We start from the raw sequence: 14,036 nt of genomic DNA, 5'->3' as shown, positions 1-14,036 counted from the left end.
ATATATATGAGTATATAAAAGTATATATAGAGATTATGAGGTGAAGATAGATGGCCAGCGGGGGCTGCAGGGCCCGGGGATGGGCCAGCGGGTGGCACCACGCCGCCCACCGCCCACCGTGCAGCAGGAGAGAAGTAGAAGGACCACTGTGACGAGGTGTTAGGTACGGAGTGGGAGGAGGGGGTGGGGGGGCGCGGCGGGCCGGCCTACTTGAGGAGGGGGTGGTGGCGTAGCAGGCCAAGTCGAAGAGCTGATGGTCAGAAGGCGGAGACTCACGCTCTCCCAGGTCAAGGTGGAACCCACGGCCCCTGCGGCCCCCGCCGCCGCCGCCGCCGCCGCCGCCGGTGCTGCCTTCATCCCCGCCCAACACACTCATGGCCGACCTGGAGGGCGTCAGTCGGTGTGGGCGGGGTGCTTCCGGTTCCGAACTGAAACCATCGGCATAAGAGACAGTGGAGCCCCCCCTGAGCAGGGTTCCTCGCATGGAGGAGGAGCCGAGCAGCCCCTCGGCGCGGTGGACTCTGCGCCGCCATGACTCCGGGGAGGTCAGGGGCGACTCTGTGGCGGTGATGGTGGAGGTGGTGGTTATGGGCTTCAACATTCTCTTAAGAGTATTGGAATCGAGGGTGAGGCTCTCATCATCAGCATCGTGTCGGTCACCTTTTGTCACGTCGTCGGTGCTCTTGCTGCGGGCGCGGCGCGTCAGCGTGTCCGTCTCTCGCACGGTGTCCATCTCCGAGTAGTCCACGCTCTTCGACGACAGTTCTCGCCGGCTGTCTCGCAGGCTGCGCCCTCCTCCTCCTCCTACTCCGCCGCCGCCGCCTCCGCCTCCGGGCGTTGCCGGCTCTCCTCCTAATCCTCCGCGGTCGCTGGCGCCTCCGACGGACACAGGCGCCTCCTCTTTGTTACGGGTCAGTGTCCCGACACCGGTACCTGATTTGGGTTGAAGGGAGGCATGAGATGCGTGGTGGGAGGGAGGCTGCCGGGGGTCTCTGTTTCCGCTGAGCTTCATGGGAGCGTAGGTGTCCGCTCCTCCTCCTCCTCCTCCTCCTCCTCCACCTCCTCCTCCTCCTCCTCCGCCTCCTCCTCGTCTGGAGGCCATGGTTTCGCACATGGCCACCTGGGTGGTGGTCGTGTTGGTAGTGTTGGCAGCTGTTTGGGCTGAGCCATGGTTGGCAGTCCGAGTGGTGGAGGAGGGCCCTTCCACCACTCCACGACCCCCCTGCGTGCGCGGCAAAGTCGCTGAACCTGTGGCCATACATAAACTTAGTTCACAGTACAGTATCCTGTCGCACAGACAGACAGACAGACAGACAGACAGACAGCTAACACAAAAAGCTTTTTTTTCCTGTCCATACAATTGATCTGATTAAGATGGATATGTTTTTTACCTACCTTCACTCTGAAACATTTTTAGCTTACGCAATGTTTTTTTTTTTGCATTTGCATTACATAATTTAATGCCTTCACATCAATCAAAGAGAACTCTCAACAAGGGAGAAAATCAGAAAATCAAAAACAGGGTCTGCATTAACTGACATTCTGCATTAACATTAAGGATATCATTACTGAATTTCATGAATTATGCATTCAGTGTGTGAAAGATTAATTTACAAAATAAAAAAACTGCACAACTCGTTATACAACACAATGAATTAATTAATGTGCTTATTATTGCTCAGTGATTTTCAGAACCAGAAATCAGAATCAAAAATAAGGAAAAAGGGAAATAAATAATATTAGTACGGAATTTCATTATTTCAATACATCACCACCACCAGTTTGTTAAATAAATAAAGAAATATTAAAAAATAAACAAAATGAAAAGCTGACAAACTAAAAAAAACAAACTTTTCTCAAACTGAAGAAGAAGATTGTCATAAACTTCTGGCGGGGAATCTGAAGGAGCTCTGGTGAACCCGTTTTCTTTAAGAGTGTCAACAACCATGATCCCATTTTCTTTCATTTCTGTGACATTACCCTCTGTCTTACACTTGCACTTGCACATGGCAACATTTTCATCTGTTCCATTGTCTTCTGCAAGTAAAACAGCCTATGACTAACAAGAGGATTCAAGAAACAATAAAGGTCATTATCATAAGACTCCTAATTTTTTAAGAACAGAAATTTTTTAAAGGGAAAAGCAAAGCTGTGTATTTAAAGAATTAGTGCTCAGTTGAAAACTGTCATGGCGATTACAGAATTCCGCCCTCGCAAGACGGAATTCGATAAATAAAAAATGCATAATAAACTCAATAGCAAAACTCAAAATGTAAAAAAAAAAAAAAAAAAAAAGAGCAATAAGCTTCATCATCACATTTTATGTACAGTTATTTTGGATTTTTTGACAAAGCAAGTATTACGAAACTGTACAAGATACCAAATATGTGCAGGGGGTTGGGTTAAACAGGGAGAAATTGAGAGACACTATATTTATATCTAACTTTGGCCAATACATTAACTATATAAGTTTTCAGACAAAATATATATATATATATATATATAGATAGACATTTCTGAGGACTAAAAGATAAAAGATTCAGAGCACAATGACAGAGACTGTCCTGGTCTTCAGAGGCATTCTTGGCCTTATTGGAGAAGAAATGCCTCTGGGAGAATAATTGGTGGACCTCTAGAAAATAAAGATAAAAATATTCTTTCAATTTACTTAATGTGAGTTATTAAAAATCTCTTCAAATTAACACAATACAGCTCTTTTAAAAGAGGTAGGGAATGGCTGCTTAATTAGGACAAGCAGGTACCTTTCGCATGATTCTGGTTGGTGCCAATAAAAGCGTACAGGTATATATGATGCCAACTTTATAAAGAAGTCTCAAAAGCCACATGTTTCTCTAGACGAAAACAAAATGGCATCTATATTTGAATGAAAACGAATTACTATTACCAACTCTCTTCTATCAAAATTACAATTCAGTCAAAAAGAGGCCATTTTGTGATAACGATGTCCACATTATTTGTTACGAAAAAGGCAATTTTAACCAGGATAGTCTCCTCTTCACCAGCTCTGACAGCGATGAATGAGTGCAGAAGTAATCAACCATGATAAATGATGATAACAAAGAGAGATCTAGAAACGTCACAGTGAATAATAAAGAGATAATGTAGGATAAACACGAACCATAAAAATATGACGAAGAATGCAGTAAGACACACATCAGGTTTTGTCTTTGAGAGTACAAATGGTGATCTACCAACAAAAGGGAGGGGGGGGAGTGTGACGGAGGGGGAGGGGGACACTATAAGTGGGCTATGACACAATTATATATGTATATACATATACATATATATATACATATACATATTTATATATACAATGGGACTGGGGGCAGTATAACTGAAGTGGGTACGGTTAATTACTTTACTCGAAAGTTTTGCGTTTTACTTTTTGACTTTCGAATTTAAACTGACAGGTGTGTGTATATTCAGTACAGGTGTATATATATTCATTACGACTCTTGTGGACAGGACAGCTGTCTAGATTAACACCGACTGCTACAGAGTGCATGTGTGTATGGGTATATATATATATATTTAGACACGTACTTTTTATATACGGTATATAAACACTCGTATTTGATATCTATCAATATGTGTATGTATACGTGACACGGAGTATATACACACTGTGCACTATAGAATGCATACACATATATATGACTGACTTATATATGAATGTATTCAAGTATTCATATACACTGTACGCTATACATACACATAAAAATATATACAACATACACATGGTGTATTCCTCATACTCTCTCTCTCTCCAGAACATAAGTAAGTCTTCCTTTCTACTTAGAAAATTATCCAGATACTACGGAACATCAAACATGAAGTAACTATGGGGGGAGGGGGGGGGGTCAGTGGGCCCCCCCACACACAGAGAGCATTACACACGTTGTCGAAAGCCTGATTCGAAGTGAAAGTTTTCAGCTTCTCCTTCGAATTTAGATGCTCTCTAATGAGGATTATTTACTGTGTAATACCGCATAGCATGTGGGGACACTGCCTTTACATAGAGTATATATGTATATGCTTACATCTGTGTATATATATACATATATGATATTTGTACGTGTGTAGTAATACAGATACATACACCATATATATACATATTGTATATACAAACTTATATACATATATAAACAGAACATACACACAACCATATATATACATATATATATATTTATATATCTATATATATGTATACATATATATACATACATATATACATACATACATACATATATATATATATGCCGTATGTATATCGATAACAAACAGAATAACTTTTAAAGGGAAAAACTGATTATTTATACCTACAGTTAACTGTATTCTCGTTTTGTCCTTTAGGTAAAAATACTGCAATGAAAACGTTAGAAAAGAAAACATTTCAACGGAAAAATGATACACGAAAATAATAATAAAAAAAAAAAGAAAATGTATATATATAAAGGTGTTATAGGGCAAACACACACACACACACAATTCACAAGACATACTTCTCCTAACAAGTATTCGTTGTTTTTTTTTCCTCCAAAACATGATGTTGTTTTGAGACATTTAAAAAAAAGGGGGATACATTTATCATGAAAGGGAATTAAAAAATAACTAGTCCCGTTATGGGAACAAAAATCCTCTAACCTCGTCGGGCAATTTTTTTTTATAATTATTTTGACCTGCAGTTAAAAAAAATTTATTTCTTAAATCACTCTAGTGAGTGACTATGATGAGTATAAAAACATTGCAATAAAAAATTTATGGTCTGCAAAAAATTTTTTTTGAGGAAAATTTATTTCCAAGAAATAAAAAAATAAATTACCTACATATTCTATTTTTCTTAATACCGAAATCACTCCAAAATGGAATTTATTTCTACGAAATAAGAACAAATAAATAAGTTACCAAAATTTTTCTATAAATTTATGTAGAAATCACTCCATAATGTACCTATTTCACCACAAAAAAATATAAAAATCAGAAAAATAATGAAACTACCTACATTTTCTATAAATCTACGTAGAAGTCACTCCAAAACGGACCTATTTCAACACAAAAAATCAGAAAAATAATGAAACTACCTACATTTTCTATAAATTTAAGTAGAAATCACTCCAAAATGGAACTATTTAACACAAAAAAAAAAAAATCAGAAAAATAATGAAACTCCCTACATTTTCTATAAATTTATGTGTAAATCACTCCACCTGTTTCAAGAAAAATAATCCAACTACCTAAATCCTCTATAAATTTATGTATAAATCACTCCAAAGTGGACCTATTTCAACACAAAAAATATGTATAAAAAAGTTTCGTTACACCCCCTGCTCTGTGACAAGTCACTCAGACAAAGTCCTGCCAACAACACACAGGTAATCCCATCATCATAAATGATTTAGCACACACGTCATAATATGGTGGAGTCATTAAAAAATCACGAATCAAATTTAACATCTGCATTAACATAAGGTGTCCTTATCACGGTCGATTAGAGTAAGACACTGAAACACAAACACAAATAGACGTCAAGATTTCACGCACAAATTTTGAGAACAAAAAAATATATATATATAAAAAAAGATCACAATAGTAACGGATAAAACTCCTCACCTGCAAGGCGTTTTTTTCCCCTCTGAAATCATACCCTGAATGATTTAAATTACTGAAGCAAAAAATAACGAATAAAATTTTGGCCAATCGGTCTGGTGAAATAACAGTAATCATTAGTTTTTAAGAAAAAAAAATTAAGATTTACGTCATTATGTCATTATTCAAGCGAATTAAAAATGATCAATTATGAATTGAGTTAAAATTCGTGGGATTTATAATGTTCATTTTCATTATAATGACCACCTGTAAAAAGGTAATGAGATTACATTGTATAAAAATAAAAAATAAATCAGTACCAAGCGTTAAAAATTATTGATTAAAAAAGACTTTATTTTTCCAGAGTTGCTATTTAATTGTACTTAATGTTTTAACTCCATTAGTCGTTATCATATTTTGGATTTCGGTGCTTGCTTGTGCAAAAATGTGCTTTCAAGGGGACATGGTTCTTGAATGCTCTAAGCAAGCATTTAAGAGCGTGTGTGTGCTTGTGTGCGTATGTGTGTATAGTGTTTTTCTTTTTTAAGTGATTGTACAGCATGCTCGTTGTGCGATTGTGAAAGGCGAACGCATTATGACAAAAGTACAACAATATGGCGAAGCTGAATTTGTCGGAATTAAGTACAGTAACGGAGACATTTTTCCTGTTACTTTAAACTTAGGTAAAGGCAGTCTTGATGTAAAAAAAAAATGATTGACCTCCATTAAGTCAATCTGCTTGCTGCAAACCGAAGCCTCTGATGAATGCCACCACAAAAAAAAAAAGACAAGTGGGGAATAGTAGATTTCACCAGCAATAAAATATGAAGTACTGTATTTCCATAAAAACACGAGAACAGATTGAATTTCTATTATTGGGAAAAGAGTTTTCTTGTGTTGAAACCCTTCACTAGCTTGCAATGTTTTGGAGAATACACCATCAGATACACAATGTGTATGCTCCATAATTCATGGGCAATTTCAACTTATATTGGCGTAAAGAGTATAAAACCATCTTTGGTTTCCATACAAGAAAGACACGTTTATGGAGCCTTGGGAAAATACACGCCAAGCCTCAGCCACTAAATTTACACATCCCAGAGCCATACATCAGTCCATCCAAAGAATTCTGGCATTTTAATTCGTGGGGAAAAGATGAGAAATGCCTTTGATAATGACGAGTCTTAAAGAAGATACTTGGAATTCTATAGAAGTGATTATTTTGAAATAGTCTGTAAAAAATAGGTAACAGATCTTTTAGGAAACTGCGAACTATCACCTTTGGAGTGAGTACGTCCACAACTTTTGCAGGCTGTTGTAAACAACCATGAAGTATTTGTTTTTCTCTGGATACCTTGACGTGGCAAAAATGGAGAGAGAGAAACTCTTTTCAAAGAGATTTTACCATCAGAAACCAAAGCACAAACCTCATCTCTGCTAGCAACGCCACAGACAATATCCTTGACACACAGAATCGATATTCTGTATTGAAATAGGGGACAAGAACCTCAATATTTGAGCCTAACATGGGACACCTGTCCAGCCTCTCTAACTACTGCCTCTTAGGGCAACTGAGAGGTTTTCTCCCAGTTTCACCTTGAGAGCCTTGTGCGTTGTCTCCATTTACTTTCTAGGTCTCTATCTTCTTGTCCAACTGTCCAACTAAGTCTTTTCGCTTTTTAGTCTCTAGATTCCATTGACCTAATCCAATCCATGATAGAACAAAGTCCATAATCTATGAAAAAATAAATATACGTTCACAATCCACGTTGACATCAATACCGGGCAGCCATGAATCATAAATAAGGAGCACAGACATCAAGTAAGCAACAAAAAGATTGTCACTTAACAAAACAGTTTATATATCCCCAGCAGACTTTCAGTTTTGCAACAAACTGTCAAGCAACAGAACACCATGGAAAGACATACTACGTATGAAATAAGGTCAAGGACCACTAGTTAGTTATAAGGTGATTTATCAAGCAACACCCGACACCAAAGAAGTTTTGCCAGACTCTTCACTATATATTTTCTTTCTGTCCGTTCCGTTCCAGTAAGGGAGGTACATCACCTGACTTCTTTCAGTTTCTGCTACACAGGAACTAATTTTTACTATGATTTCATGTCCTCGGTAATAAATGTTTGCTTACAAAACTTGAGACAATATACATTCATTTTATTCTTGCAGCACACGATGAGTGTTGGTGATGATCACAATTTAGTAAAAACTAAATTTTCCAGAGAGGAATGGCAAACTTTAGCCTATTATGTAACTTGGAAAACCTACCTATGATGATCGATCACAAAATATCGAAAGCCTATTTCCAAAGGTAATGATTAAACTTTATATATGTATATATGGGGTTCTTGTCCAAATTAGGACTGGCCTGCATCTAGGATACATATATTAGACGACTAAACAGAAAGTGTTAGTCCAGCACGTGTTTCTACCAGCCTCCTTTTCAATTAGATGTACAGTATCTTGAATCATTGCACACAGTAACAATTCTGTACCCATTTGCTCTCCCAGAGCAGTTAACCCAAGATGGCGTCAGAACAGTTGTCACCATCTCTACTTTCTTTTGGAGCAAACGCAAGGATTCAGATGACAGTATACAACAGCAGGGTGAATTAATTCGCCACAGAAAAAAACTTACCAACAGTAACACGATATTCGACAACATTAGACACTGCTTTTATGCAATAGTCTTAGTTGATGCTGAAACAATGTTGCTCTACATATCGACGAGATTTTACCAAGTTGAGAAGCTCTATTATTAAGTCTTAAAATTACAAAAGTTTAGTGATGCACGTCACGGGAACACTTAAATAATTAATATATATCTTCACATATAAGCCACTATTTCCAAGCAGAACAAGTGCTAAAGTCAGGATAACTGAACAGGTACTTTGTCTAGAAAAACTTGAACAAAAGTCTTCAAAACCGACAAATATTTTGTCCCAGACACAAACCAGAGTGGTACCAAACATATGCCTTGAGGGAAAACAGAAGATAATCAGTCCAACATAAAAATATGGCCATTTCCATATGTCTTAGGTCATTTCTTGTACTACAACTTCCAGCACACCTGTACAGGTCTTTGAACCAAGTGTTTCTGGACCATTTAACTAACCTGGCTGGTCTTTTTTAAAAAGAAGTTCCAGTTAGTAGAGAGGCTCTTCTAATGAAGGGAAACAACTGTCTATCTTAGGTATAGAACTGATCAAGGAGGCAACCCCTTCTGCAAGAAGTAAACACTAAAAGGGGGTCTGGAGTGGGTAAAAGGGTTGTCCAAGTGCAATTTTAACAAATTCTTGGGTAAGATAACAAACATACACCAAAAATAAGATTTTCTGTAGAACAATATACAGATGTAGTACCAAGTACAGGCAAAAAAAATATATAAGAGTTATATCCAAGAACGCACAGGTTTGTGTACCGTATATACAACAATGTGAATTTAAATAAAAAATGTATACTGTGTAAAATGAAGTATAACGCTCTGAAGCTTATGTGTAATGTAGAACAGTGAGTTCTATTTTGTGGGGGACAATACGAATATGATGTAGTATGTACCAAGTTTTATGGGACTGTGTGAAGTATGAAACCCAAAAGTAATCATGATTATATAATTATGGAATGAATTATAGAATAAATTCAGTAGTTTCATTAGGGCACAATTAAAGGAATTGAATTAACATCAAAATATTAAAAATCAATAACTTGCACGTGAACTTTTCTCTCTCTAAGATATGTACAGAAGCTAAGACCAGGGAGATAAGACTCTCTTTAAAAGGAGTTGCGTTGGGGTGAAAAAAAAAATTCAATCAGAGTCTTTCTCGAAGACATTCCTCAATTTTAATAAGTCCAGTTTATGAGTGAAGACCACGTGACCTACGTAAATGGAATTTAAAGAAACAAATTGTCACCTGACTTTCACTATTGCAAAACGAACCGAACTAATCCAAGAAACTCTTGAGGAGGCAGGACAATAATGATTATGTAGCTTTTGTAACTTAACGAAAACGGTAATATGAAGCCTAAACTGAAGTACGCATGCTTTACGCAGCTACCAATAACCTATGAATTTCAGTAACCATCAAATAAATAATAATAATAATAATAATAATAATAATAATAATAATAATAATAATAATAATAATAATAATAATAATAATAATAACAATCCAAACTTAGAGCATTTCAAAACCCCTTGAATCAAAATATTCACAACTTCCTAAAGCCTAATTATAGTGAGTTCCTTCTGCTTTTGACAAACCCTAATGAATAAAAATAAGTTTCGTGTACTTTTGACAACCCAGAAGTGTTCAAACATTTTTTACAGCTTTTAAAAAACAAAAGCCCAGAAAAAACTAACCTCTAACATATTTAAAGTCTGTCAAATTGAAACTCTGGTCGTTCTTGTTCCTAATAAGACTAAAAGGATAAATGGTAAGTTATAAAATTTAAGTTTTTTACCAATTATGTAAAAATCAACTCATAATTCCTGTTACCTTCTATATAATGAAATAATATCTTTTAGCTAATCTTTTAATCATTCACTAATTCCAGGAGTAATTAAACGTAATTCATTTTTACAGCAAGTGAACGCAACTAGCTTTACCACTAACTGAACGCAACTCACTCTTACAGTAACTGTTGCAACTCACTTTTACAGCAACTGAACGCAACTCGCTTTTACAGAAAGCAAACTTATTCAAGTTTTCCGACTGAAGTCGAAGTGTTTTTTTTTTTTTTTTTGGGGAGGGGAGGGACTGAAGTCAGCTGATTTGGGAAAACTGGGGTTACAGAAGCTTTTAAAAAAATTTTATAAGGAATCTTTCATGAAATACAATACAAGTATTTTTATTTTAATTATTTTCCAAAAAATCTTGATTTAGGAGAAAACAGTTTACATGATTTTGTTTTAATAAAATCAGCAAAGTTTTCACATGTTCTGGGAGAACTTTCTCTTTTCTTTTAAAGTCGAAATGAAATCAGATCTCGGAAAAATAAATATTAAAGACAAACGTACCCGCGATATCTCGACCAAAAAAATTTCAAAATAAATAAAACAATTTTTTTTTAACAAAAAAGTCAATTGCCTTCAATAGCTTCTACTATTTCTTTTCTCATCAAGAGGTCTGGTTATAGAAAGCTATGCACACACACATTATCACAAATACTTATTATATTATATATTTTTTTTTCAGTAAAGTCCAAAACTTTTTATTAAACGGCGAAAACCTTTACCGTAATTTTAATTTCATTTTTCTGTACTAACACCAGTAATGGTATCTAAACCAAAACTGCTTTGACATATTACCTGAAATTATTATCTTTTTGATTGTTACCTGAAATGAGGTTTCTTACTGCACGCTTCGGAATTTCTACGATCGAATCCTACATCACCCAAAGCATATAGATATTTAGATGGACAATTTCTAAATTCCGCTATTTTTAAAGCCAAAATATGTAAATAACTTAAAAGTTTCAAGCGAATTCTGCAAACAGTTCAAGATATTTAGAAATTTTGCATATTCTTTACAGTATATGAGTGGACCCTATTACATACGTTGCAATGCTGAGCTGTGATTGGCGGTAAAATGGCAATGGAGAAGGGCAAAATGAAAATTATATAAGAAAAAGAAGCTTGCAGCGTTGGGGGGGGTTTAAGTTTAAAATTTCGGCCAATCATAGACCAACATGAGCAACTTGATCAAATACCCACACATTTCTTAAGTAATTTCGTATCTAATTCCTATCACATTTCAATTAAAACGGCTAAAGATATAGCAATGACACTGATCATAAATCACGACATGTAATACGACAGCAATATTGAAAAAAATGGATAAATAAAGATGGTTTAAATTTAAAAAAAACATGGGGAGTAGTAAGGAAAACGACCATACCTCTGAGTCTGGGGTCCTGCGCGCGCAGCCTGGCGTATTGCTCAGCCGTCATGCAGGTGCACTGGGGCTCCCTAGTCCTACTTGGGGACGCCGGCGTCGAGACTGGCTTTCTCCTCCCCTTGTTCTTGCCTCCCGTGCCTGCTCCTCCGCCTCCTCCTCCTCCTCCTCCACCTCCCACGACTGCTCCACCTCGCACGGGCTCCAACTTCAAGGAGTAGGACGACGAGGCCTTCCTCGAGAACTTGAAGGAAGGAGACTGCGAAAGGAGAGGAGAGAGAGACACTTCAAGTTGGAGGGCTATCACAGTCCTCGAGGATTTTTTATTTAAACGCGCGGACGCTACGCTTCTCTGCTTAAACTAGGGATACCCGCATCTTATCTGAGAAACTCGTATTTTTAAAATTTGATATACGCAAAGAACGTATATTTGATAAAAAAAAAAAGTTTATGTAATACTGACGTCTTATCAAGCAAAATTGCCTTAATTTAATTTTAATATTACTTTCATTCTACTAAACACTGAAACTCAGTCTTATCTATGATACTTAAAGCATATTTCCAAATAGTTTTTGTTGAAATATCAATAATAAAATGAGACTCATATTTCAAAATATACACATAAGGTGTATATTTGATAAAAAAATTATAATTTAAAAGTCTTAACATGCAACATTATCTTCACGTATTTTTAATATTACTCTCATTCCACAAAACACTTTGAGACTCAATCTTATTTGTAATACTTAAAACAAATTTTGAAATAGTTTTTGCTGAAATATCAAGAATACATAAGAAAATTCTTTAAAAAAACCCTACGGTTTTATTTGTTATTAGTTAAATCTATATATTGTCTTAGAAGTCCAATCACTACTACCTTGCACTGTATTTTCAAAAAACTTCTTGTAATTTATTTTAATATTTCTTTGAATAGTCAGATTTATTAATTTAAAATTCAATCAATATAAAATTCAATCAATACTACCTTGCACTGTATTTTCAAACAAATTTATTTGCTATTTCCTTAAAATTTTATTTTAAAATGATCAAACTTATTTCTAATTATATCTCATGCCTTAGTACTAATAAGCCAATGTTTTATTAAACCTACTCTTATTATCACGAGTATAAGTTACCTTATCGCGTTATCAGAGTGACATTGCTTTTTGTTATACCAGCTTTCGAGCCAATGTCATTATGAACTCAAATTACTTGAAATATGATTATAATCATAAGCATAAACATTTTCATCTAAAGCAACCGTTATGGCATAAAACCAACTCAAAAATACAACCAAATATTTCGTGAAACTGTGTATTACCAAGATTTCACAAACTTGGTATAACTCCTTTCAAATTCCATCAGTATCAACCACATCCTTCTAATATTCCAAAGAACTTAACTATAAAATGACAACCATAAAAATATTTGTCAAACGGCATTTTGTAAATGCATCACTAACAACCACACGATCTTATAATATTACAATTTCTTATCAACTCTTAACGATCAAAATTAGGTAAGTTTAAAATGGTACAAGAAAATAAGAGTAAAGCCACAGGCACTAGCGGATCCAGAAAAATTTCATGGGGGGGGGCACCAATTTTCATATTATATTTTCTCAAAAGTTTATTATTTCTATAATAATTTTTTATTTTTTCCCATTTTATTTCTCATTTATGTTATCTAATTCTTCAATATTATTATTTTGTCATTATTTTTCATGGGGGGGGGGACGTGCCCAAGTGGCCCGCGTCCCCGCTGGATCCGCTAGTGGGCACAAGTCAGCTAATAAAGTTTCGTGCCACTTAATAAAACAAACCTCCCGAAGTGACCTTTGGAATACGGTAATCATTTTCTATTCCTCCAATATTAAAATAATAACGTCCTTCTCACAAATGCAGAAAATGGGGTTTAAATTGTTCAGTTGTAAGCTATATAGTGCTTATAGGCCTAGATTTATTACCTGTCATTTAATTTACGCTAAATCACTAGGCCTACGTATATTACATGTCTTTTAAAGTCTATGAGCAAGCAGTAATGTTATTTTATAAATGATTCCTTATAAAATTCAAACTTCAGTTTTAAGCTATAGTACTAGACCTAAGTTCATCAACTGTCATTTAATTTCCGCTGTACTATTAGGCCTATGTTCACTACCTGTCATTTAATATGTATGAGCAAGTACTAATGTAACAGAGTTGGTTCTATATAATTAAATGATAGACGCATTACTACAGCAGTCTGCTTTAAACAAGCACAGTCCAATGTTCAGGAGCATCGCTCAAAATACATGTTATACTAAGCCATGTCATAACTTGTGTAATGAAACCGTCCAAGAACGAAACTATTCAAGAATGACACCATTCAAGAATGGAAGTTGACGTTCGTAGTTAGGAGTGCATCTTTCAACGTCCCCGAAAACTCGGGAGGCTTGAAAAGAAGAAGAAGAATGTTTCCCCCGTGTTATGAAATGGAAATACAAAAAAAAAAAAAGTTGAATGTTGACATACACT

At 35.9% G+C, this 14,036-nt stretch overlaps 1 protein-coding gene across 25 annotated transcripts in view; it reads right to left on the bottom strand.

Annotated features, from left to right (window-relative positions):
- Positions 1-14,036, bottom strand: part of sif (still life) — a 682,529-nt gene that overhangs the window by 337,665 nt on the left and 330,828 nt on the right. For 15 of the 25 annotated variants that reach the window (XM_067129380.1, XM_067129383.1, XM_067129387.1 and 12 more), the window contains 3 exons: positions 11,524-11,779; positions 1,852-2,037; positions 211-1,248 (listed from right to left, as the gene is read on the bottom strand). In XM_067129380.1, coding sequence (XP_066985481.1) covers positions 211-1,248; positions 1,852-2,037; positions 11,524-11,779 — 1,480 coding nt within the window. The remainder of the gene's footprint in view (positions 1-210; positions 1,249-1,851; positions 2,038-11,523; positions 11,780-14,036) is intronic. The other 10 variants (XM_067129395.1, XM_067129397.1, XM_067129391.1 and 7 more) reach the window with 7 other exon arrangements.

This window comes from Macrobrachium rosenbergii, chromosome 27 (genome assembly GCF_040412425.1).
Source record: "Macrobrachium rosenbergii isolate ZJJX-2024 chromosome 27, ASM4041242v1, whole genome shotgun sequence".
NCBI classification, from domain to species: Eukaryota; Metazoa; Arthropoda; class Malacostraca; order Decapoda; family Palaemonidae; genus Macrobrachium; species Macrobrachium rosenbergii.
This window is presented reverse-complemented; position numbering and strand designations above follow the sequence as displayed.